This window comes from Caretta caretta, chromosome 2, assembly GCF_965140235.1.
Source record: "Caretta caretta isolate rCarCar2 chromosome 2, rCarCar1.hap1, whole genome shotgun sequence".
NCBI lineage: Eukaryota > Metazoa > Chordata > Testudines > Cheloniidae > Caretta > Caretta caretta.
Genome location: NC_134207.1, coordinates 190,044,639 through 190,072,004, shown reverse-complemented (window position 1 = coordinate 190,072,004; position 27,366 = coordinate 190,044,639). Strand labels below are relative to the sequence as shown.

General features: G+C 42.0%; 1 protein-coding gene across 7 annotated transcripts in view; it reads left to right on the top strand.

The window, feature by feature from the left end:
* The first annotated feature begins 362 nt into the window (after positions 1-362).
* The window catches only part of LOC125631720 (FYVE and coiled-coil domain-containing protein 1), an 85,771-nt gene continuing 58,767 nt past the window's right edge, over positions 363-27,366 (top strand). Inside the window, exons 1-6 of one of the 7 annotated variants that reach the window (XM_048838820.2) lie at positions 371-415; positions 8,439-8,593; positions 10,279-10,474; positions 13,064-13,168; positions 21,794-21,900; positions 24,767-24,892. In XM_048838820.2, the coding sequence (XP_048694777.1) occupies positions 13,111-13,168; positions 21,794-21,900; positions 24,767-24,892 (291 nt within the window). In that variant the 5' untranslated portion in view covers positions 371-415; positions 8,439-8,593; positions 10,279-10,474; positions 13,064-13,110. Of the gene's footprint in view, positions 416-8,438; positions 8,594-10,278; positions 10,475-12,982; positions 13,169-21,793; positions 21,901-24,766; positions 24,893-27,366 lie in introns of all 7 variants that reach the window. The other 6 variants (XM_075125683.1, XM_048838817.2, XM_048838816.2 and 3 more) reach the window with 6 other exon arrangements.

Genomic DNA, 27,366 nt, shown 5'->3' with positions numbered 1-27,366 from the left:
GTGTGAGAAGTCACTTCACCTCTTTGTGCCTGAGATTCCACATCTGTAAAATGGGGGGGGGGGGGAAGGAATGGTGTTCACCCCATTTACAAAGTGCTTCCAGAGCTGCAGATAAAAAGTACTGTATCAGATAAGAGGTAGGGATTATCACTATTGTTAAAAAACAAAACAAAACAAAACAAGGAGTCCGGTGGCACCTTAAAGACCAACAGATGTATTTGGGCATAAGCGTGTGTGGGTAAAAAAAAAACCCTGCTTCAGATGCATGGAGTGAAAATTACCATTGTTGTTACTCCGTACAATTAAAGGGTTAAAGAGGGACAAGGGACTCATGGGAGATGTAGGCCAGAGGAATCATGGGAGTTGTAGTGAAACCTCCTCAGTGTATTCCAATGTAATGGCTGCCCAGGCGGAGGTAATGTACTTTCTCCCCTCTGTGGACTATACGTATTTTCCCCTGTGTGAACAGAGTGCCCCCCCCCCCCCCCCCGCACGCGGGTAGTGGCCTGGCTGGGGGGCGCGAGGCAGGGCCTGGCAGGAGAGGGGCTGGCAGGGCCAGGCAGGCTCAGTTCTGCAGGTTACGTTCTGTGGGACAGGAGAAGTCACTGCATTCTGTTTTGACTTTGTCACTTGGCTGCTGGGGGGTTCTTTCCGACGTGCTGTGTGTGTGTGTGTTGCCTTTTGTAGGCAGACACCCCTCCCCACCCCCTGGAGTGCACATGCCGGAGCCCCTGTGTGTGAGGGGCATGCCTTCAATTCCGCAAAACTTTGCCCCTCTGCCGCCCGCTCTGCAACTTCCCAAACACTCTCTCCCGGCCCTGTCGGTTTCAGTGCTCCCAGCAGCGCCCTGCTCTCTCTCCCTTCTCCCTCCCCGCTCCTCCCCACTTGTGACTCTCACAAGTTGGCAAGGGTGTGAGACTGTTTCCCAGCAAGTTTCCAGCGTGTGGTGTAACAGGTAGATTCCTCCCCCCGTAGCCAGCCAACAACAAACAGCTGGGGGAGCAGCTGACAGTCGTTTTTCATGCCTGGTTTAAACCTTTTCAGGAAGCAGAATAAACGCCACCCAGGCCATTAGCATGCAATATGCGGGATGCTACGTCAAAGCTCTCAAGCTTTCTTTCCCCTGCCTTCCTCCCGTCATCATTCTTCTGTCCCTACCAACTCTCCTTTGCTGCCGCTTCTGCCTCCCTCTCGGTCCCCTTGTTCACACGGAGGTGTCTTGCTCTCTTTCCGTCCCGGTGTGAGGCGTTCTCTGTAGTAGTCCAGTATTGTAACCGATATTTGGATTGGAAGATCTTTACGGCAGGGAAGTGTTTTTACATGCCTGTGAAATGCTATAGACATCAGAAATAACAACAATGTCTCTCTTTCTCCCGAATAGAATTGTGAAAAAGTTCTGTGTTTCTCCAAAGTGTAAACTTGTCTTTGATTGTTCATAATCTTCTCATTAGAGGAGAGTTCTGCAAATTTTCTGGAGGAGCAATGTTGTTTGGACATTTTGTAGAAAATGCGCACACGAATCCTCCCCCCCCCCCCCCCCCCCGACTTATGAAATGCTGACCTAAATATTCACAGAAGTCCTTGTGTAGGCAAATCTGCTGCTGACGGTGAGGATTTTGTCTGCACAAAGCCAGCCTGGTCTCGCTCCAGAATGTCTGAGGATTTAGGTGCAGCACTCCCACTATTGTTTACCCTGTTGCACATACCTGTTAGACAGGTATAAAGCTATCACTTTTGTTTATGAAATTATGATCTGTTTTTATTGGCATGCACTTTGCATTCTTCTTGACTAGAGAGACCCTGTTCTGGCCAGCCGGCATGTGGTGGAGTAATGCTGCATATAAGAAAAGGAGAAAGGGCTGGTGAATTCATTGCACTTTTCTCCTCTCACACTGTTTTAACAGGCTTGTAACTCCATTGACTGTCTTCGAGTTACTCCTTTCAAACTGGTATAAATCTGGAATATCAGGCCCTATGTTTCTTATTCAGGAGCACAAAGAGTGGATACTTGAGTTCTTCAACTCTGATCCCACCCGTCAGTTCACCACCACAGATTGTGATTAACTTTCAGTGCACAAAAATTGAATTTATGTTGTCCATATAACATCACAGGTCCTGGTGAATTGTACTGTAGGCGTGTTTTTTAGTTCTGCATGTACATAAATGGAATATGCAGCAGAGAAGATAAACTCTCTTGAAGGGGGCATTTATAGTTTAACAGATTTAAGAACAATGTTTAATTACACAAATGTATTACTGTGTACCAGATGTCCTTCTTGCAGTTTTCCAGAGATCCTTAAAGGGGCACCTTCACTTAAAAAAAATCATAGTTCTGTTATGAAAAAAAATTATTTACTGTTGTTAAATAAGATTCCTATGACTGAAAAAAGATTAGAGAAAAAATATATTTCAAATGTTTCAGTTGGTTTACTTTGTGAAATCAACCATAGACTCAGTGCTGTCAAATGCATATTTTCCTCCAGTCAGTTAGCCATGAAACCTGAATCTTATTTATACAGAAGCCCCTTTATAAACCATTCTGACAGTGTAAAGTGGCCTTAAAGTGGGTGTAATACATCTACATTGCCTGAGAGGTGTATAAAGAGGCCTTAATGTAAATGGGAATCTGGCCCATAGTGTAAAGTCTTACTTGCATACAGAAGTATATTCAGGATCAGGGCCTACCACAGAAACTCAGGAGAGGAGTCTATTAAAAATGCAAGCAAATGTGATGGTAAAACTCCAGGGCAAGGTAGTACCTAAAACTACTTGTAACTTGAGTAATTTTTTTTATTAGATTTTTTTAAGCTGACAGTATCTTTTTAAGGGGACATTGTTGGGTAAAATTTTATGACCTTCCTAGCCTTTATCAACTAATACTCCTTAGTTGATTAAAATGGAGAGAATTTTTCAAATCCAGTGTAATTTTCACTATTATTTACTTTTTACATTTCTCCTTTCTTGGACAATGAAAATAGACTAGTTCTTGCAGTTCCACTTTTGTTAGTAGTCAATTTTTATTTTTAGGGTCTCGTGCACTAACTCAGCTGTTTTTAGGCTGCAAAACCTGCAGATGAATAATTTAAATCACAACATTTTTTTCAAAATATAACAAAAAAAGGAATAGCAAAACTCAGGACAGGGCGGAGGGGGTGTTTGAAGTGGGATGTAGCCCACAAAAGCTTATACTCTAATAAATTTGTTAATCTCTAAGGTGCCACAAGTACTCCTATTCTTTTTGTGGATACAGACTAACACGGCTGCTACTCTGAAATCTAAAATTTGGTTGCTAAATGAGGGTCTCTAATATGATTTGTTCAGCTGGAACAGTGTTTGCAAGCTTTTGCTGCACCCACAATCTTATCTTGCGTCTTATAGTCTTTGATTTAATCTTTTCAGCCATTGCTATATGCTGTGGTTGCCATCTGTCTAATCTAAGGTACTTATAGAATGCCAGTCACTGCAGTGTATAAGCACCACGGTAACGTCACTTATTGCTGCAAAGTGCAAGGGATATGCAATGCCATGCTGCAGCGGCAGCAACCGAGCCTGCTTAGTTTACCAAAAGCAACTTCCCTTTTGACAGCTGACAAACTGGATCAGTATCACATTGAACAACAGGATCAGGCTGGCTTAATACAGGCTTCTATTATGTATGTGTCTGTCTGTTCAAAAAGGATCGTGCTTGTAGAGATCCCATAGCCAAATTGCTTTTTAAAGTTCTTCATTTTGCAACCCAAACAAACAAAATGGAGGGCCAAAACAGGCCCGCTACAGTAAAACAGGGTACTGTGGTAGAACTCAGTCAGTACTTCCTGGGGCATCACCGCAAACCGATGGAGCTGTGGAGAGGTGAAAGAAGAACATGAGGGGTGCTCATCCCCTAGCTCTTGCGATGGCATGATTCACTCAGTGGGAACAGTTCTGGTTTTCTCTGCATATCTGTCCGTTCTTGATTTAATTCAACTGCCTTCTACCTGCCCCACTCATACTCTGCAGTGGTTTCCACATGCAGGGTCCAAATCTGTAATATTTTCACTATCGTTTGGTACTGATTCCATTGGGAGTTTTGTATAGAGTAAAGGCGAGGGCCCATAATGTCCTGCCCGCTGCCATAATCCTGGTGGTATAGGTGATATAAAGCTGCATGCTGACATTTCTAAGAACCCATCTGCCAATATTTGAAAACTGTAAATAGGGATACGCCCACCCCCTTTTAGTACCACTGAAATTCACTGGATCACAAGAGATTTTCGGTGGACAGCATGTGGACAGAGGTTATATTTGGGTAAAAAACATAATAAGGACAGCTCTCCTAAATAGAGGCAATGGTTATTAATATTTATTAGCACTTATGTTGTATTAAAATATCCAAAAGTACGTGAGGTTCCTCACACAAGAGAATAGGCCCAAAATCTCAAAAGTGACTAATGATTTTGGGTGTCTCCATTTTTTTGAAGCCCTACTTTACACACTTAAAAGGGGCCTGATTTTTCAGTAGGTGATGAGGACCCGCCCTCTAGAAATCAGTCCCCTTTAATCATAGAATACCAGGGTTGGAAGGGACCTCAGGAGGTCATCTAGTCCAACCCCCTGCTCAAAGAAGGACCAATCCCCAATTTTTGCCCCAGATCCCTAAATGGCCCCTTCAAGGATTGAACTCACAAACCTGGGTTTAGCAGGCCAATGCTCAAACCGCTGAGCTATCCCTCCCCCAGGTTGTTTCAGGTTGGGCACCCCAAATCACTAGGCACTTTAAAAATGTAGGCTGTATACTTTATCTTTCTAGTTAGGTATCTTTATTGCCTCCATCACTAGAATAGCTCCAGGGACGTGGTTCCTGCATTGGGGTATATCTACACAGCAGCTGGGATGTGTGATTCCCAGCACGGGTAGATAGACACATGCTAGCTCTGCTCAAGCTAGTGTGCTAAAAATAGCTATGTGGCTGCAGTGGTATGGGCAGTGGCTCTGGCTGCGTGCTTGACCCTCTGGATGTATACTCAGGTGACTAGCCTGAGCCTCCGTCTGTGTTGCTGTGGCTACACTGCTATTTTTCGGTGCTAGCTCGATCAGAGCTAGCATGTGCACATCCACTTGTGCAGGGAATCGCACCTCCTTTGGGAGCTTGCAAGCTGATTTCAGACGTGACTCGATGAAGGAGGTATCAGAACACGTGCCGGAAGAAAAGGGAGGAAGAGCAGGTTTTCCAGCAATGAGATTACATAGTTACTCAGCAAAGGTTTGCGCACATGGAAGTATAAAGAGAAAATCGTTCAATTTTTTGTAGGTAAATGTCTTTGACTTGACATGCAGGTAGAGGTGGGTCTGAAGGAGGGATGAGGAGAAGGAAAGGGCCTTGCGCAGCAGCAGCTCTGGAAGGCTTCCATGCAAAGGGGGTGGTGCAGAAAAAGGTGTAGAGACGGTGGTTAGAGAAGTGGATGAATAAGGTGTTGAGGTTACATCCATTGGGAGAGTAACAGGGGTGGCATCTCAGAAGAGACAAGGTCAGATAAGTATGCTAAGAGTGATATCACTGTATTTTCTTTCAGCAAAAGAGCCCTCTTCTCTTTTAACTGACTACTTCCTCAAGTGTGCAATCTCTCTCATAGTGATATCTCCTATGAAACAGTGCTCTCCTTGTGAGATAAGCACATGTCCATCTTTGCCTCCCCGTTAGCGTGAAATGGTCATTACACCTCAGCATTGTTGGTGCGAAGAGCATTACGGGTAAAACACTGCACCCCCAAATCATGGCAGCATCCTTATAGTGCATCAACTCTGTTCTGTTTGTTTTTTGATGGGAGAGCTTTTAACCTGCATCTTAATTTGAGTGTCCGGCCTGTTTGTTCCAGTGTTGCTGAGTAAAAATGGGTTCATTTTTTTTTCTATGCTTCACATGCCCTTCCTGCCACTTCACTCCCCCACTGAGTGTTAAAAAATTGTCTTATAACAGACTACATCCCACCTAATTCTTATTGAATCAGTTGTACTTTACCTTTTGTTTAAAAACAAAAAATCCTCAACTTACGTGGGAAAAAACCCCCAGTCTTCTGTGCAGGCACGTTAGCTAGTTTACATAAATTTTTATATTGGAGCATTTAAAATGGAAAAATGTATACTGTGGATGGATGCATGGTTAGATATTATGCAAAATCTCATTGATCTTGCTGAGACACAGCACTCATGCTGGAGTAGATCCATTCGTGTGGTATCAGGGAGACTGAAGTGTTCTCCTACTGGTTTTTTAATTAGTTATAATTCCTGATGTCAGGTTTATGTCCATTTATTCTTTTGTGTAGAGACTGTCCGGTTTGGCCAATCTCTCTGGTCACTCAATAACAGACTTAAAAGTGGCAATTCTTCAACAGCAAAAATTCACAAACAGACTCCAACGAGAAACTGCAGAATTAATTTGCGAACTGGACACCATCAAATTAGGCCTGAATAAAGACTGGGAGTGGATGGGACATTACAAAAACTAATTTCCTCCTACTGTTACTCACACCTTCTTGTCAACTGTTTAAAATGGGCCGTCCTCATTACCCCTACAAAAGTAATTTTTCCTCCCTTGGTATTCTACTGTTAATTGTCTCATTAGCACTGACCCTCCCCCTCCCCCATGGTCTGGCAACTCCCATCTTTTCATGTACTCTGTATATATGCCTTCTACTGTGTTTTCCACTCCAAGCATCTGATGAAGTGGGTTTTAACCCACGAAAGCTTATGCCCAAATACATGTGTTAGTCTCTAAGGTGCCACAAGGACTCCTCATTGTTTATACTATATCATGTAATTGTGTGGTTTTCTTATTCTGCAAAGTGTCTGCTCTCCCTAGAATGCAAGATCCTGGCCAATAGAATAGATGTAAAGTGTTCTAAGGTATTACCTTACTATTCTTCTACCAAGATTTTATATAACAATTATACTTTTGCATACTTCATCTGGTTACCATGTGTTGATATCCTTTGGCAGGGGTGGGCAACCTGAGCCTGAGAAGGAGCCAGAATTTACCAATGTACATTGCCGAAGAGCCACAGTAATATGTCAGCAGCTCCCCCACCCCTATTCCCAGCGCCTCTTGCCCACCGGCAGCCCCGCCGATCAGTGCCTCCCGCTCCCTCCCAATCAGCTGTTTCGTGGCGTGCAGGAGGCTTGGAGGGGGAGGAGCGAGGGCATAGCAGGCTCAGGGGATGGGGCGGGAAGGGGTGAAGTGGGGGCGGGGCCTGGGGCAGAGCAGGGGGTTGAGCAGTGAGCACCCCCAAGCACACTGGAAAGTTGGCGCCTGTAGCTCCAGCCCCGGAGTCAGTGCCTATACAAGGAGCTGCATATTAAGTTCTGAAGAGCCGTGAGTGGCTCCAGGGTCACAGATTGGCCACCCCTGTGCTATGGTATTTCGCTTGCCATGATTTTTATGTGTTCAATTTTTCTACAAAATCTTTTTTTTTCTTTTTAAATAAAATAAGTGATTGCCCAGTTTCCCTCCCCACTCCGAACTCTAGGGTACAGATGTGGGGACCAGCATGAAAGACCCCCTAAGCGTATTCTTACCAGCTTAGGTTAAAACTTCCCCAAGGTACAAACTTTGCCTTGTCCTTGAACACCACCAAGCGTTCTAAACAAGGAACAGGGAAAGAGACCACTTGGAGACTCTTTCCCCAAAATATCCCCCCAAGCCCTACACCCTCTTTCCTGAGGAAGGCTTGATAATAATATCCTCACCAATTGGTACAGGTGAAAGCAGACCCAAACCCTTGGATCTTAAAAACAATGGAAAAATCAATCAGGTTCTTAAAAGAAGAATTTTAATTAAAGAAAAGGTAAAAGAATAACCTCTGTAAAATCAGGATGGTAAATACCTTACAGGGTAATCAGATTCAAAACATAGAGAATCCCTCTAGGCAAAACCTTAAATTGCAAAAAGACACAAAAATAGTAATATACATTCCCTCCAGAGCAGCTTATTTTACAGACCATTAAACAAAAGAAAATCTAACGCATTTTCTAGCTAGATTACTTACTAACTTTACAGGAGTTGTAAGGTTTGCATTCCTGATCTGTTCCCGGCAAAAGCATCGCACAGACAGCCCAAACCCTTTGTTCCCCCCCCCCCTCCTGATTTGAAAGAATCTTGTCCCCTCATTGGCCATTTTGGGTCAGGTGCCAGGAGGTTACCTTAGCTTCTTAACCCTTTACAGGTGAAAGGATTTTGCCTCTGGCCAACGGATTTTATAGCGCTGTATACAGAAAGGTGGTTTCCCTTCCCTTTATATTTATGACAGTGATACTACCTGAGCCCTAGAATAAGAGGGCAGGAGGGGGAGGATGTATGCAAAATCCAGAATGGTCTTCAGCTCACCCTCTCATAACAGGTTTGCCTATGAAATATTAAACCAGCATGAAAAGTACTGAAAACTTATTTTTATAACTGTGATTAGCAGATACAAGTGACTGAAATACAGCGGGAGAAGATTTGTTCAGTAAGAAGGTAGATTTCACTTCTCAGAGTGGAACCACACTTTAAGGCTCTGGGAATTCTTCATTGACATTCAGACTTAAAGCTGCCTCTCATTCGGAATGTGTCCTATTGAGGGTAGGTATTTTCTCACATAGGTTTATAACTTTGTTCAAGAAGATGTGATGATAAAGCACAATGACCTTTTAAATGTTTCTGTGAAAGGGGTCATGTTACTCTCTATATATTACTCAAATTCTTAATCACAGCAAACAGCAGTCATTAGTTTTTGTGAGTATAGCAGCTAAATGAGCCAGTAACGTACCATTCATGATACTATACAAACTGAGGCAGGATATCAGAAATATACATTGGAACTGTATGCTTCTTGTAGTGTCAGTGTAAATATTTAATACTTTTTTTAAAAGTTAAAGTCTTTCTGAAGGTTATAGAATGTCAAAAGTTTTTTAATTCTTTAGTATTGCAGTGAGGTTTCTGGTCAGTGACTCTTCTGCATTTCTAGTAGCTCACTCATGCATGCCTGCTGTTAGTGTATTTATGAAACAGTCGCTAGATTTCTTGTGTCACCCTCCAAAAGTGCGCTTTGCAGTTAGCGGTCCCTGTCTTCTATTATGGGACAAACCTTGCTCACTTTCTTCAAGGGGGCAGGACCTTTAAAATCAATGGGACTACAGCAGTAAGGGTTGTAGGATTGGGCCCTAGCGCATCTTCACTTACCCATGGTTTCCATACAGGGTGCTATCGTAACCAGGTGTTGAATACTTAAAGGTCATATTCTATTGGCAAGGAATGTGTGGCGAGGTACCCCGGCGCCTGTGCTGCTCTATGGCCAAGGCATAGACTATGTAATAACGTTAGCCTAAGACACCTCAGTGGATACCCGAGCAATGAATTTTGTCCAAGGGGTTTAACAGTATTATGTAATGAAAGCGCTCCCTCCTGTATGATTTATGTAGCTAACTATCTATCATGTCATTGATCTTTTGCGGGAGGTATTTGGGGAGAAGGAGAATAAAGGAGCTGTCTTCAGAGCGTGGTTTTCCCATAAAAAATATACTGTGAATTTCCATAGCTACTGTGCAGTTAAACTCTAAGTGACCTATAATCATTGCTTTTCTTTGTTATTTTGTTTAATTCTCCTTTGGGTAAATCTTTCTTCTCTCCAGTGGATGAGTCTGGGCTGATGCCCATCTGTTTCCCCATTTAATCTCACAGCTCTTCTCCTCTACAAAGCAGATTTAATCACCCACACACTTGTATTTCAAAAGGGATGACAAGAAATGTGGCCTCCTCCCAGACTCATTGGACACTGCCACGTGAGTGTATGGAGAGAGCAATGAGTTTCTTTACCTCCCTCTTTGAAAATCACGTGCCAGTTTTTCAGCTGGTATAAATGGGTGTCGTTCCATTGATTTCTATTAACGTCAGTGTCATTAGAGAGGAGCTAGCTCAGAGTTTTGCATAAATGCTGAAGTGACCAAAGCAGGTTGTGTGGGTGTGCTGTATAATTAAGTTATGATCTATTAATATTTCACCGATCCCATTTCATATAATTTTACACTTTTGCAGAAAGACAGAGGTGGGGTGGGTTGTATCCTAAACAATAGGATGTGAGACTCTGGATGAAATACTATAGCCTGTGTAATGCAGAAGACCAGTCTAGACGATCATAAAGGTCCTTCTGACCTTTAAATCTCTCATAGATGCTTTGATGGCCCACTGGGTGCTTCACAGTCTTTAGTGTATATATTCTCAGAACATCCCATTGTGGTAGAGAAGTGCTATTTATCCCCATGTTACAGATTGCGGAACGAGGCAGAAGCAATTTAAGTACAGTCTTTCCTTGCAAAAGCTGCCAGGGTTGAATCATCCCCCCTGCGTCTGTGAGCAGCAGAGACCCAGAACCCAGACATATCTCCACAACATCTTCCTCCAATCCTGCAGAGGCCTCTCTGTGCAGATCAGACTCTGAGAGGTGGTGAGCCAGGAGTATGACAGGTACAATGCCTCCCGGAGCTCCACTCAACGCAACTGAGTGCCACCACGGTGCTACGCTATTACAGATTTCAGTGTATGCTGTCCCCTGCCGGGCTGTTGCACAGTAGAGGGTGCTCGGTCATAATGTAAACCCTCCACTCTGCACCTTTTTTGCAGAGGTTTGTGCTGCTATAGATGATGGTCTCGTGGCCTTTGTGCTTCCCGAGCTCAGAGATTGTGATTTTGCCTCGTCCCTGCATAGCAGCAGGAGTGGGGACTAGGGTCGCCACCTGTCCAGGTTTTCCCAGGATCATCCCTTTTTATTCAGTGGCTGCTCTGGGAAATCGAGAAGGGTGCTCAGTGCCAAGGCTGGATGTAGCCTCCCAATTCAATGGGTGCCCTATACTAACCTGCCAGGGGGGCACTTACCACCCACAGCAGCACCTTCTGCCCCAGCACCAAAGCTGTAAAGTGGCCTGGTGAAGTGGGGAGGGTGCTGTGTTTGTTATATTATATGGGATAACTTCTCTAATGCAGGATGCTTTATCATGTTGTTGACCATAACCAAACTCAACCAGTGACCAAGAAACATGGAGATGTTATTGTATGCAACCCCTAAGCAGAATTAAGGTAGGAATCATTACACCATGAAGCTAAAGATACAGTATCAAAAGAAAGCAGGGGAGTTGGTTCTGGTCGATCTTGCATTGATTTTTGCTGGTGTTACTCCAGTGAATTCAATGGAGATACTCCTGCTTATGACCAGTGTGACATCAGAATTAGACCTGGTGTTCCAGAATCTCAACAGGTGTCAATTGGTATAGCTCCATCAGTGCAACTGTTCCAATTCACACACGCTGAAGAGCTCACTCTGTTTTTTGATTGTTGGCATTGTATCCAGTGTGTTGCCTTCAGAACAAGGGCTGCTTTTAAATAGCAAAGGTATATGTGTATTCTGAATATTATTATTATTATTATTATTTATTATTATTGAATTTTTATATAGCAGCAAGTGCATGCTGGGGACTTCAGAGAAACAAGTGTGCTCCGTAGGACAGGGAGATCTAGCCCAGCCTAATAACACGACCAATAGACATCAAAGCATGGCAGTGGAAAACAGCACATTGACTAAATTTGGGTATTAAGAGTCGTGCACTTGAGAGAACAATTTTAGCCTTTTATTTATTTGTCTGTCACTCTCTTTGCTAAGGTTTATTTTAATTACCTTTACTTTGTGTCAAAAAGGCCAAGGATTGGTTGTGACAGGTACACAGCAAAGCAGCACGTGGGCACATAAGTTTTAAAGTGTCACCTCTATGACTCATCTGGTCTCTCCCCAAAACCCACTGGAGTATGTCTGTATAGTTATATAAAGAATGGAAGAGATGTGTGCAGCTATTTAATCTTCTCACACCAGTGCTTGAAAAGACTGTGATCATCGCAGTTACATAAAATAACCCAACAGTTATATTTGTATTAAAACATATACAAGTGGGGCCAGATTTTCAACAGACTCAGCATTTTGAGTGTTGAGCTCTTTTCAAAATCTGGCCAGAAGTGTCACAACAGGAGCTGCTGGGTGCCCAGAGCTTTTGAAAATCTGCCCCTTATTAGGTGCCTCAGTGGGAGATGAGCTCTTTTGAAAATTTGCCCCCAATTCTGAGCATCGAGCACTTGAAAATTTGGCTCTGAATGTTTATCCATCTTTATAAAATATTTTGAAATCTGTGAATGAGAAGTGCTACTCAAAGGTTGTCTATTATTATTATTTATTATGAATTAACTTGCCGTTGTGACTGGAGCTGAAAACTGAATAGGAACCCCCCATAGGCCCTAACTATAGTAGTGTACTAGCCAGGGATGCTGTAACATACCTTAAAATAATGTGGTACTGGAAACTGTGAGTATTAAGAAGAGAGAGGAGACCAGGCTGTTTTGAAAATAATCTGGAGGTTTATGACTCAAGTAAAACAGTGAATTGACCAAATCAGAATGGGAATATCCGCCGATCCCAGAGGAGACAATTAGACCATACTCATTCTAGGACGCTAAGGTTCGTTCTTGGTACTCTGGCTAGTAAGGTTGCTGCTTTCTGGAGTGAAGGAAATGTGCTTGTAACACTGTTCTGTGTTCCATATAGAAAAGGTACTGCGTAGAGCTCCTGTTGGGACGCTCTCGCGTTATCAGAACTTCACTCAGGATCAAAGGATTAACTATATAGAATCCTAGCTTGGACTAGACAGTGAAACTAGCTTGTGTCATAGCTCCAATGGGGGAATGAAAATTTGTCAAAATTGATTTTGCTAAATTTGAAAAGGGGAGACAGGGAAGGTTAAATTAAAAAGAAAATAGTACAACGGGGTTATTAGGAAAAAACCTCACTATGGAAACATTATTAAATGTGATTTAAAAATCCAAAGCACCATAGTTAAGTCAGTGTATGTGTTAGTGTGTGTGTGTGTGTGTGTGTATGCGTGTGCACATGTGCTGTTTGTACCAGATTATATATAAATAGATTTTCTTCTTTAGAATTGCAGATGCCACAAAGGAAACTAATCTCCTCCAACTGAATGGTCATCAAGGATGTGAACTGTGCTTTTTTTTGTCTAGCTGGGTGAAGAGTTTAACAGCGTGGGCTTGCACCTCCTTTGGTTTTCATGATGGCAGCAACTAGTGGAGAAAGCCAGCTACAGAGGATTATCAGAGATTTGCAAGGTATGGTGCCTGTTGGCAGATTAAATCTGTAGGCTGGCCTGCATTCCTCATGTTTTAATTGAACAGGGGAAGTGTTTGTCTGATATCTGTGTATGGCATTGTAACAGGAAATTGGACTGTTCTGTATAGATGTGACTCTGGTTTCAAATGTTACGTAAAGTTTACTAAGCCTTTTTTGGTAGGATCTTAAATTATGTCTGTTTTACAAAGAAGAAAAAATTCTCTCTGGTTAGGATCTTCTCTCACTCACAAGTCAGGAGTAACACCACTGAAGTCAACAGAGCCAAACGGCTGTAAATAAGTGCAGTGTCAAAGTGAGGACGATCAGCTCTAATTTCTTTTTACTGTTGTTTTTTTTTAATGCACACGATGGGTCATTCATTGTTCACTAAGACAAATACCCAGTTCACAGTACTGTGCTTCAAACAGTGATGAGAGGCCTCCATGGGAGGGGAAGAACAGGAAGGAGGATGAGTGAGGATTTATCCTTGGTAATCAAATAGGGCATGAGGAAGAAGATCCAGGAAGGATGGTCTTACGGTTAAGGCACAGATTAGTTAGGAGACTATTGTTCTTTTTCTAGTTTTGCCACAGATTTCCTGTATAGCCTTGAGGAAGGCACATAGGCCAAAATGTTCAAAACTCATCAGTGGTTTTGGATGCCCACCTCTAGGCCTATTTTTCATAAGTACCAAGGACCCACAACAAGCCAAAGTTTGGCTTTCAAAAACTGAAGCACCTTAAATCAGTGGTCAGTATTCCTGCACCTCGGTTTCCTCATCTGAAAAAATGAGGACATTTGTGTACCTCGCAGATGTTGTCAAGCCTTAATTTGTTAATCATAGAATCATAGAATATAAGGGTTGGAAGGGACCCCAGAAGGTCATCTAGTCCAACCCCCTGCTCGAAGCAGGACCAATTCCCAGTTAAATCATCCCAGCCAGGGCTTTGTCAAGCCTGACCTTAAAAACCTCTAAGGAAGGAGATTCTACCACCTCCCTAGGTAACGCATTCCAGTGTTTCACCACCCTCTTAGTGAAAAAGTTTTTCCTAATATCCAATCTAAACCTCCCCCACTGCAGCTTGAGACCATTACTCCTCGTTCTGTCATCTGATACCATTGAGAACAGTCTAGAGCCATCCTCTTTGGAACCCCCTTTCAGGTAGTTGAAAGCAGCTATCAAATCCCCCCTCATTCTTCTCTTCTGCAGGCTAAACAATCCCAGCTCCCTCAGCCTCTCCTCATAACTCATGTGTTCCAGACCCCTAATCATTTTTGTTGCCCTTCGCTGGACTCTCTCCAATTTATCCACATCCTTCTTGAAGTGTGGGGCCCAAAACTGGACACAGTACTCCAGATGAGGCCTCACTAATGTCGAATAGAGGGGAACGATCACGTCCCTCGATCTGCTCGCTATGCCCCTACTTATACATCCCAAAATGCCATTGGCCTTCTTGGCAACAAGGGCACACTGCTGACTCATATCCAGCTTCTCGTCCACTGTCACCCCTAGGTCCTTTTCCGCAGAACTGCTGCCTAGCCATTCGGTCCCTAGTCTGTAGCTGTGCATTGGGTTCTTCCGTCCTAATGTTCATCTAACACAGGGGTTCTCAAACTTCATTGCACCGCGACCCCTTTTGACAACAGAAATTACTACGTGACCCCAGAAGAGGGGACCAGAGCCCACCTGAGCCCCACTGCCCTGTGCCGGGGAGGCCAAAATCCGAGCCCTGCTGCCCTGGCAGGGAAGGCCAAAGCCGAAGCCAGAGCTCCATCGCCCTGGATGGGGGCGGGCACAGCTTTGGCCCCAGGCCCCAGCAAGTCTAATACCTGCCTTGGCGACTCCATTAAAATGGGGTTGCTATCCACTTTGGGGTCCTGACCCACAGTTTGAGAACCCCTGATCTAGCAGATTGGCTCCTAAAACAGAAAGTGCGATATAAGGGCAAAGAACTGTATTTCTTTTTGTCTGTGTGTGACTGTTCAAATGGGCAACAGCTGCAATGGAGGAGAAATTTAATCTTTGTTTTATTTATTTATATCATTAAAATGAGCATCTTCAACCACTGTTGTTTTTGACAACTCAAGGGGAATAGGACATGATATATTAGAGCCATTCCTTACACCTGTCATTGCTTCCTTCTCCAAATAATCCTTTTCCCCTCCCCCTTTATTTTTCAGATTAAAAATATAAATTGGTGAGCGGGGAAAGGCAAAGTCTTTTAACAGATTTAATAAATTACAGGAGGCGATTTAGGTAGGGAAGACGGCATTATGCAGTCTGGACGATAGAGTTCTTGAAATGTATTGGAGACAACTTTTTTGTTCCAGAAAGTGGAGGAAGTAACCCGGGGAACAGCCATTTTAAATTGATTCTGACCTACTGGGAGGAATTGGTAGCGAATCTGAAGGTGGAAGGCAATTTGGGTGAAAGTGATCATGAAATGATAGATTTCATGATTCTTAGGAAAAGAAGGCATGAGAGCAGCAGAATAAAGACAATGGAGTTCAAAAAAGCAGATTTTAACAAACTGCGAGAACTGATAGGTGAGGTCCTATGGGAAGAAAACTAAGGGAAAAAGAAGTTCAAATGACCTTGTAATTTCTCAGAGAGACAATATTCAAGGGACAACTGAAAACTATCCTGATGCGAAGCTGTCAGGGTTCCTTCCCCACTCTGAACTCTAGGGTACAGATGTGGGGACTCGCATGTAAGACCCCCTAAGCTTATTCTTACCAGCTTAGGTTAAAAACTTCCCCAAGGTACAAACTTTGCCTTGTCCTTGAACAGTATGCTGCCACCACCAAGCGTTTTAAACAAAGAACAGGGAAAGAGACCACTTGGAGACGTCTTTCCCCAAAATATCCGCCCAAGTCCTACACCCCCTTTCCTGGGGAAGGCTTGATAAGAATCCTCACCAATTTGTACAGGTGAACACAGACCCAAACCCTTGGATCTTAAGAACAATGGAAAAATCAATCAGGTTCTTAAAAGAAGAATTTTAATGAAAGAAAAGATAAAAGAATCACCTCTGTAAAATCAGGATGGAAAATACTTCACAGGGTATTCAGATTCAAAACACAGAGGATCCCCCTCTGGGCAAAACCTTAAAGTTACGGAAAACGTGAATAAACCTCCCTCTTAACACAGGGAAAATTCACATAAAACAAAAGATAAACTAATCCACCTTGCCTGATTTACGTATATTGGTTGCAATATTGGAGACTTGGATTAGGAGGGGTTGGAGAAGATGGATTTCTGTCTGGCCTCTCTCAGTCCCAAGAGAGAACAAACACGTAAACAAAAGCCTTCCCCCTCCCCCTCCCCAAGATTTGAAAGTATCTTGTTCCCTTATTGGTCCTTTGGGTCAGGTGCCAGCCAGGTTAGCTGAGCTTCTTAACCCTTTACAGGTAACAGGATGTTGCCTCTGGCCAGGAGGGATTTTATAGCACTGTATACAGAAAGGTGGTTATTTTTCCCTTTATATTTATGACAGAAGGAAAGATAGGAAGAATGGTAAGAGGCCAATATGGCTCCACCAGGAGCTCTTTAATGACCTGAAAATCAAAACGGAATCCTACAAAAAGTGGAAACATGAACCAATTGCTAAGGAGGAGTACAAAAGAATAGCACTCATGTGTAGCAACAAAATCAGAAAGACTAAGGCGCAAAATGATTTACACCTAGCAAGGGACAGAAAAGGCAATAAGATTCTATAAATACATTGGGAGCAAGAGAAAGACAAAAGCAAGTGTAGATCCTCCACTTAGTGTGGAAGGAGAGCCACTAACTGATGACATCAAGAAAGCTGAAATGTTTAAGGCCTTAATTTTCCTTCAGACTCCAGTAGAAAGGTTAATGGTGACCAGATACTACATACAATTAATACTAACAAGGGATAAGGAACGCAAGCCAAAATAGGGGAAGAACAGGTATCAAGGTTCCTTCCCCACTCTGAACTCTAGGGTACAGATGTGGGGACCTGCATGAAAACCCCCCTATGCTTATTTTTACCAGCTTAGGTTAAACCTTCCCCAAGGTACAAATTATTTTACCTTTTGCCCTTGGACTTTCGCTGCCACTACCAAACGTCTAACACCTGTTACTGGGAACGAGTCCATTTGGAAATGTCTTTCCCCCCAAAAAATTCTCCCAAATCTTACACCCCCTTTCCTGGGCAAGGTTTGATAAAAATCCTCACCAATTTGCATAGGTGAACACAGACCCAAACCCTTGGATCTTAAGAACAATGAAAAAGCATTCAGTTTCTTAAAAGAAGAATTTTAATAGAAGAAAAAGTAAAAGAATCACCTCTGTAAAATCAGGATGGTAAATACCTTACAGGGTAATTAGATTTAAAACATAGAGAATCCCTCTAGGCAAAACCTTAAGTTACAAAAAGACACAAAAACAGGAATATCCATTCCATTCAGCACAGCTTATTTTCTCAGCCATTTAAAGAAATCAGAATCTAACGCATATCTAGCTAGATTACTTACTAAGTTCTAAGACTCCATTCCTGTTCTGTCCCCGGCAAAAGCATCACACAGACAGAGAGAGAGAGAGAGAGAGGCTTTGTTTCTCCCTCCCCCCAGCTTTTGAAAGTATCTTGTCTCCTCATTGGTCATTTTGGTCAGGTGCCAGCGAGGTTATCCTAGCTTCTTAACCCTTTACAGATGAAAGGGTTTTTCCTCTGGCCAGGAGGGATTTTAAAGGTGTTTATACTTCCCTTTATATTTATGACAACAGGTTAAAGAATATTTAAATAGGTTAAATGTATTCAAGTTGGCAGGGCCTGATGACATTCATCCTAGGGTACTTAAGGAACTTGCTGAAGCAATGTTGGAACTGTTAACCATTATCTTCAAGAAATCCTGGAGGACTGGTAAGTTCCTAGAAGACTGGAAAATGGCAACCATAGTATCTATCATTAACAAAGAGGACCCGGGGAATTATAGATCAGTCAGTCTAACTTCAATACCCGGAAAAATACTGGAACAAATTGTTAAACAATCAATTTGTAAGCACTTGGATGATAATAGGGTTATAAGGAATAGCCAGCATTCCAAATCAACCTAATTTCCTTCTTTGCCAGGGTTACTGGCTTAGTGGACAGGGAGGAAGCAGTAAATGTCATATATCTTGATTTTAGTAAGGCTTTTGACACAGTCCCACATGTCATTCTCATAAACAAACTAGGGAAATGTGGTCTAGAGGAAATTACTATATGGTGGGTACACAACTGATTGAAAGACCATACTCAAAGAGTAGTTATCTATGGCTCACTGTCAAACTGGGAGGACGTATCTCGTGGCGTCCTGTAGGAGTCAGTCCTGGGTCCAGTAGTAATTAATATTTTCATTAATGACTTGGTTAATGGAGTGGAGGATATGCTTATATAATCTGCAGATGAGCACCAAATCTGGAGGGATTGCAAGCACTTTGGAGGACATGGTTAGTATTCAAAACGACCTTGACAAATTTTGAAGTTCTGAATTCAACATGATGAAATTCAATGAAGATAAGTACAAAGTACTTCACTTAAGAAGGAAAAATCAAATACACAACTACAAAATGAGGAATAACTCGTTCAATGGTAGTTCTGCTGAAAGGGATCTGGAGGTTATAGGGGATCACAAATTGAATAAGAGATGACAATGTGATGCAGCTGCAAAAATGACTAATATCATTCTGGGGTGTATTAACAGGCATGTTATATGTAAGATACAGGAAATAATTGTCCTGTTCTACTTGGCACTAATGAGAGCTCAGCTGGAGTACTGGAGTGTCCAACTCTGGGTGCCACACTTTAGAAAAGAGGTGGACAAATTGGAGAGAGTCCAGAGGAGAGCAACAAAAAATGATAAAAGGTTTAGAAAACCTGCCACATGAGGAAAGATTAAAAAACTGGGCATGTTTAGTCTTGAGAAAAGAAGCTTGAGGGGGGCGTAATACCAGTCTTCAAATACGTTAAAGGCTGTTATAATAAGGATGGTGATCAATTAATTGTTCTCTATGTCCACTGAAGGTAGGACAAGAAGCCATGGGCTTAATCTGCAGCAAGGGAGATTTACATTAGATATTAGGAAAATCTTTCTAACTATAAAGGGAGTTAAGCTCTGGAACAGGCTTCCAAGGGAGGTCGTGCAATCCCCTTCACTGGAGGTTTTTAAGAAGAGGTTGGACAAACACCTGTCGGGGATAGTCTAGATTTACATGGTCCTGTCTCAGTGCAGAGGGTTGGACTTGTTGACTTCTCGGGGTCCCTTCCAGCCCTACATTTCTATGATTAAGACTTTTCCACTTGAGAAAAGTGTGAGGGATCCTTAATGACCACAAATGGTCAAGGCTTTGGGTTCATGCCTCATATGAAAGACAAGGCAAAGCCATGAGCTGGGACTCTGACTCTCTCTGACACAGTATAGAGACCCCACTTGAGTTCCAATAAGAAGGGATTTTGTTCCCTCTGTAGATTTCATGCAGTAATAAATAAAGCTGGGCAAAAACAAAATTCAGCGAATAGCAAATTTACCAAAAAATTATTTTTTTTCCCAGGCACTGAAACTATTCACAAACTATGAATTTGGCAAATAGTTTCAGCAGAAAAAAATGGAATATTTTTTTCCCCAAAAGAAAATCCATTTTGAAAAGAAACATTTTAACTTTTCATTTTGAAACATTACGTTTTGATATTTAGCTATCTTTATTTTTTAAAAAAATCTAAAAAACAATAAAAAAGGATAAAAACTGCCCAAAACAAAAAATGGAATAAATTTAATTTTGGATCCAAAAACACCCCAAAAATGAAATGAAACCAAACAAAAAAACTTTGTTTCATTCTAATTTTTCATTTCAGGGAATTGTTATCTAAAACTTTTTTTCCCTTCATTTTACTTTTGGTGAAGAAAATCTCAAAAATATCGGTTTTGGTTCAAAACAAACTGAATTTTTTTATTATTCATTTGGTTTGGCCCCCACACCGACAAATTAAGTATTTGTTTAGCTCTCCTTCATTACTAGAGCTTGAGACCTAAAGCCCAATTAGGCACTGAGAAGGAATTTTACAGAAACCTGTAAAATCAGCAATTTATGGTGCTACTCAGAAGGATAGCCCTTTGCGATGGCAGAGTCCACTTGGAGACAGCAGAATTCCATGCCTAATTATTACAGGATTAGCCTATTTATTTTCATTTGTGTATTGTAGCCAGCACACTCTGAAACTTCCAGAATAAAACGTTGAGGAGGTAAATATCCTGAGTGAAGGACAGTTCTTATGTCAGTGAATCTGCTGATCCTCTTCAGCAGCTTACACTCTCCATCCTGTTGAATCAGAATTCCCATTGCCCCCGTGCAGGGAGATGTATATACAAACTGAAACAATATTTTTTCTCTTTTCTCTAATAAAAGCAACAGGGGAGAAATACTGGTGGGGCTCTTCAAGATTTCACAGTTGGTTTGCTCCAGTGCTATGAGTTTCTAGGGAGAAGGGTTTACAGTCTAGTTATTTCCAGCAGGGTAGAAACAAATAAAACAATATAACAAATGGACACAACGTAAACTGTAGATTTTTGTTTTGCACACCCTGGGACTATGAGTCTATCAGCAAGATCCTGTACTGTCATTAAGGCTTGGTCTACTTAACAGAGTTAGGTTGACATAAGGCAGCTTACCTCGACCTAATTATGTCAGTGTACACACAACAGCCTTGCTCCCGCCGATGTAAGGCTACATCTACGCTACAGCCAGGATTGACGTTCTGAGATCGATCCACCAGCAGTCGATTTAGCAGGTCTAGTGAAGATCTGCCAAATCGACAGGTGATCGCTGTCCAGTCGACCCCTGTACTCTACCTCTGATGAGAAGAGTAAGGTAAGTCGACGGGAGAGTTTCTGCCGTCTACCCCCCACAGTGTAGACCCCGCGGTAACTCGACCTAAGGTTATTCACGCAGTGGGAATTGTGTAGAGTAGGTTGACTTACTGCAGTAGTGTAGACATAGCCTTAGTGCCCTACTACACCGACATAATATCTCTACCTCCATGAGAGGCATAGGGCTTGTGTTAGTATAGTTATGGCTACGCAATGTCTCTGTAGACACTGTGTTACTTACATCAGCTGTTGGCTCCAAATTGACAAGAAAGCCTGGGGCGGCAGTGGGCTCCAGCTAGAGCCTGGCTGCCCCCCGTCCCAGATCCCTGCTCAGGGAGCTGAGAAGCAGCCCCTTGCTCCTGGTGGAGAGCAGGGAGGTGAGAAGCCCGGGTGGCTACCTCTTGTTCCTGGCGGGGAGGCGTGAAGCCCAGGGGAGCAGGTGGGCTCCTAGCGGGGAACTGTGCAGAGCTGAGAGCTCTGGCTCTCAGCCCCCCATGCTGCCCCTCTTCAGTCGGTGAGGACACACATCCCCGATCGAAGGTGGGTAGTGTGGACATCAGCCATCGCACGTTGTAAATTGACCTAACATAGGTCGACTTCAGTTTAGACATCCCCTAAAACACTCTGACTGAAAAAGTGAATACATACACACAATGTAAAGAGAGACACCCCATTTATTTATTTCAAAATGTTTGCGTATTCAACCCCAAACATCATTTATCTTTAGTCACCTATTCTGGTGTCTTGTTTTAAAGATGCTGTGACAGAGTTAAGCAAAGAATTTAGAGAAGGAGGGGAACCAATCACCGATGACAGCATCAACTTGCAAAAGTTTTCCTACAAGCTTGAGTACCTTTTACAGGTAAGTGACACAATCATATGTTGGGCCTCACCAAATTCACCATCCATTTTGGTTAAAGTCATGGTCATAGGATTTAAAAAATCATAAATTTCATTATTTCAGATATTTAAATCTAAAATTTCCTGGTGTGGTAACTGTAGGGGTCCTGACCCAAAAGGGGTTGTGGGGGTCATTAGATTATTGTAGGGGGTTGTGGTGTTGCCACCCTTACTTCTCCACTACTGCTGGTGGTGGCGCTGCCTTCAGAGCTGGCTGGCTGGAGAGCATCAGCTGCTGTCCGGGAGCCCAGCTCTGAAGGCAGAGCCACCGTCAACAGTAGCACAGAAGTAAGGATGGCATGGGATGGTATTGCCACCCTTACTTCTGCGCTGCTGCGGGCGAGGTGCTGCCTTCAGAGCCAGGTGCCCGGCTAACAGCCACCGCTCTCTGGCCACCCAGCTCTAAAGGCAGCGCAGAAGTAATGGTGTCAATACTGCAACCTCCCTATAATAACCTTGCACCCCCGTCACCCCCTACCCCGTGGTCCCCTTTTGGGTCGGGACCTCCAGTTTGAGAAATGCTGGTCTCCCCTGTGAAATCTGTATAGTACAGGGTAAAAAGTACACAAAAGACCAGATTTTCCGGTCTGTGACGTGTTTTTCATGGCCACAAATTTAATAGAGCCCTAATAATATGGGAGAACTGGACTTTCCTTCATCTGTATTGTTCTCTTACCTTTAAGGTTCAGTAATGAATCTAGTTATTAATTAAAAAATCAGAATGTATTCTAACTAAGTACAGTACAGACCTCTTTCCTTTTAGTTGTTGGGTTCCCGTGCATCAATACTTATTGCACCTATTACAATAGAAAGTAAATATGCTTATGTGCAAAAGCAATGTATCATAACTAGTAGGTTGCTTTTGAGAACACAAGGAATTTTGCATTGTATGGGGAGCTTTTATAACTTGACTTTGAAACATGCCATTTTACATTATCACAGAAGCTCTTTGGTAATAAGAAAAATGACATATTTTAAGGGAAAAAATAATTATTTCATAAATATAATTACCTGTATAATATATAGGTTTTTGCAAGCAAAAACATAACTTTGCTATGAAAAATAGTTTTATAACATCGAAAATATAATACAAAGAGTAGGGTTTTTTCAGTTGAAATGTCTGTTTTTTTAATCCTTGATCAAAAACCAAGTAAAAAGGAAAAGTTACTTTGCTGTGAATATCTTCAGTCTGGTTAGAGAGACAAGGTGGGTGAGGTAATATTCCTTATTGGACCAATTTCTGTTGGAGAGAGGGACATGCTGAAGAGCTCTGTGTGGCTTGAAAGCTTGTCTCTCTCACCAACAGAAGTTGGTCCAATAAAAGAGATTACCTCACCCACCTTGTCTCTCTAATATCCTGGGCTCGACACAGCTACCACTATACTCCAGTCTGCTTAGTCATTTTATGAGTCATTGGCTCACAGTTCTCCACTCCATGAGATCTGGATTCATTTCATGATTCTGTAAATGGCTCACTCTGTCTTCGGAAAAGTCACTGAACCAGTCTGTTCCTCAATTGGCCTGTAAAATGGGGATAATACTGCGTATCCACTTTTTGTTAAGCATTTTGTGATCTATGTTGAGTTCATTGTAAGCTGTATGGATTTATGTACCTATTTTTCAGTACCTTATCTTCAATGTATTGACCTACATTTGTGCACTGTATTAATATTGGAAATGCTGTAAATCCCAGTGATCAGTTTATGAGTTCTGAATAGATTTGAATGGCTATTCTTTAATTTAGCTGATTATTTAAATTAGGGCTGTCAATTGCAGTTAACTCAAGCGATTAACTCAAAACAAATTAACTCGATTAAAAAAATTAATTGCGATTAATTGCAGTTTTAATCGCACTGTTCAACAATAATAGAATCATAGAATATCAGGGTTGGAAGGGACCTCAGGAGGTCATCTAGTCCAAAGAATACCAATAGAAATTTATTATACTTATTTTTTGATGTTTTTCTACATTTTCAAATATATTGATTTCAATTATGGCACAGAATACAAAGTGTATAGTGCTAACTTTATATTATTATTTTTATTGCAAATATTTGCACTGTAAAAAAGAAACAAAAGAAATAGTATTTTTCAATTCACTTCATACAAGTACTGTATGCAATCTCCTTATCATGAAAGTGCGACTTACAAATGTAGATTTTTTTTTGTTACATAACTGCACTCAAAAACAAAACAATGAAAACCTTTAGAGCCTACAAGTCCACTCAGTCCTACTTCTTCTTCAGCCAATTGCTAAGACAAAAAAGTTTGTAGACATTTACAGGAGGTACTGCTGCCTGCTTCTTATTTACAATCTCACCTGAAAGTGAGAACAGGCATTCACATGGCATTTTTATAGCCAGCATTGCAAGGTATTTATGTGCCAGATATGCTAAACATTCATTTGCCCCTCCATGCTTTGAGCACTGTTCTAGAGAACGGTACACTTTGTATTCTGTGTTGTAATTTAAATCAGTATATTTGAAAATGTAGAGAATATCCAAAAATATTTAAATAAATGGTATTCTATTATTGTTTAACAGTGGGATTATAACTGCAATTAATCAGTTATTTTTGTATCTCGTGATTAATTTTTTAGTGGTTTGACAGCCCTAATTTGAATTTGTCTTTTGGACTGTAGAGCAGCATTTAAATTCATCAAATTGTATTGATCTAGAATGATGTCTATTCCCTTTTTTTGATGTGCACACACATCTCCTGTTAATTAAAATTAATAGCTGTGAATGTGAATATCAGTGGGAGAGAAACATAGAATAACTCTGTGTTTCAGTGTCTTAAATTTTTCTAAGTGTTTCTTCCTTTTGAAGTTTGACCAGAGAGAAAAGACCACACTGCTGGGGAACAGAAAAGACTACTGGGATTACTTCTGCGACTGTCTGGCTAAAGTCAAAGGAGCTAATGATGGGATCCGCTTTGTTAAGTCTATTTCAGAGGTAAGTAAAGCAGACTGATTAATCATCACAATAGGCAGTTCATGTTTCTGCATGTCTACTGGGAGAGCTACAGAACTCAAAAGAAAAGTAGGAGAAGGAATGGGACTTTTTTTCTGTCTTTGCAGAATGTAAAACCAAAAGATAAGTGACGCCTATTGTTCATCACATTTCTTAGGGCTAGATTGCACAATCCTTATGCATGCTGGTGTACTCTTCCTTGCAGGTGTAGTCCCATTGACCTCAGTTGAGTCCTGAATTATTTTAAATTACATTGAGCAGGAATGGTGACCCTAGCCTTTGTTTGCCAGAAGCTGGGAATGAGCAACAGGGGATGGATCATGTGATGATTACCTGTTCTGTTCATTCCCTCTGGGGCACCTGGCACTGGCCACTGTTGGAAGACAGGATACTGGGCTAGATGGACCTTTGATTTGACCCAGTAGGGCCATTCTTATGTTCCTATGTGTTTTCAGTTACACTAAAAAAAAGAAAAAAGAAAACATTTGATGAATGGTGGGCAAGATCTTTGTTTAGGGTTAATGCCTACGATTTAACAATGGGGATACAGCAGAAATGAAATCAAGGGGGCAGTTCCTGCCCTCATGTGCACAGGTTCCCTGAGGGAAGGATTTGATCGAATGCAAGAGGAAAAAGTAGTAAAGTTTTACCATTCTTGTCACCTTCCTGTAGATCAATAGGGTTGAATGGGAGTCACTGATTAGAGAATTTGGTCTTATGTCTCTACTCACTTAATTCTTGCACGGTGCATTGGAGATATAAAATACCATGTGACTGTTGAGGATTAAGATTATTGTTATCGCTTGAGGTGAGTTGACATGAAAGGACTCAAAGAGAAATGGTTTGTATTGGGCTAAGCAAAGTACATGTTAGTAAGTAACACAGTAATAAAACCTAAATCCAATATCAACAGAGTAGCAAACCTTTATCTCTAAATCTATTAGTCAATGAGGTAAGCACTGCAAGAAGTTTTTAATATTGATCCTTTGAGTCATTAGAGTAAATTTAAATCACTTGCATAAGGACTTTCCCCGTGGGTAAGTGGAGCGCTGTTGTTGGTTATGCTGACTGTTGTCCTGATACCTGGTTTTGATGACTCCTAGGGTATTTTATTCCCAGGCTGCACTTGTTGATAAAGAAGTTTTCATCTATTCTGTCAGAACTTCCTAACAGCAGCCTTGACTGCTGTCATCATGCAACTTCTCTGCATGATCAGAGAGCCAGCCATGAGGCTAGCATGGCTGCCCCTAGCGTAGCTAGCCCCTATGTTCCCCATCCCACTTCTTTCTCCTCATACCCTTCCTTCAGGCTTCCGTTTGGTTTCAGGGGAACCCCCTCTCCCTATCCAGCTTTCTCTCATAGCTTTGGGGTATGAAACATTTCCCCAACCCCTCTTTCAGCTCCAAATCCATCTTCTTCCCGTTGGTTCTTTCAATGAAAATTCCAGTGCATTTATATTGTACAGCTAGATAAACGCCAGATCCGCTGCATCTTGTTTGGCTGTACATGGTTGGAGGGGCAGAGACACCAGAAACCTTCCACCTCCATTTGTACAGCCAGGCAAGAGCTTCCCCCAATGAGCTCATCTGATGTATTACTTTTTCCATTCCTATGGTACTTGTACTTGAATTTTGGTTTGACAGCAGAAACATAACTAGTTATAAATTCTGTCTCCTCTCTATCCACCAGATACCAAAATCTTCCTTGTCTGCCTTAAGATTTCTGTCTTTTTTTAAAAACTATGTAAGAGGTTGTGATGATCTCCTCTGGTGTTATCTGGACCAGTGATCTGCTAGGTCACTCCAATCCTTGACTCTGGGAGCCAGCCTTACCCTGCTCTGCTGTGAGAACCCCCACTCCTGGGCTGTTCACGCACAGCCTCTGGCATATAAGGTGCTCCCAGCTACTTGCAACCGAATGGCACTAGCTAATATCTCCAGTCCCAGACAAAACCCTAGGAACCTCTGTCTTGCTGTGTCCAGTTATGCCCGCTGGACACTGCAAGCTTATATGAGTTCGTCAGTTTAACAAAGAAATTTATATGTGCCAGGCTTGTTATCCCAAGAGGAGTCTCTGACACACTGCAAACCAAATGCACTTCTTCAGGTAGAATAAACAAACAGATTTATTAACTATAAAGGTAGATTTTAAGTGATTATAAGTCAAAGCATAACAAGTCAAATTTGGTCAAATGAAATAAAAGCAAAATGCATTCTAAGCTGATCTTAACACTTTCAGTGTCCTTACAAACTTAGATGCTTCTCACCGCAGGCTGGTTGATTGCTCTTCAGCCAGGCTCTCCCCTTTGATCAGCGCTTCAGTCACTTGGTGGTGGTGTCTGTAGATGTAGGTGGAAGAGAGAGAGCATGGCTAATGTCTCTCCCTTTTATCATGTCCTTTCTACCCTCTTGGCTTTGCCCCCCTCCCTCCCCTTCAGAGTCAGATGAGCATTACCT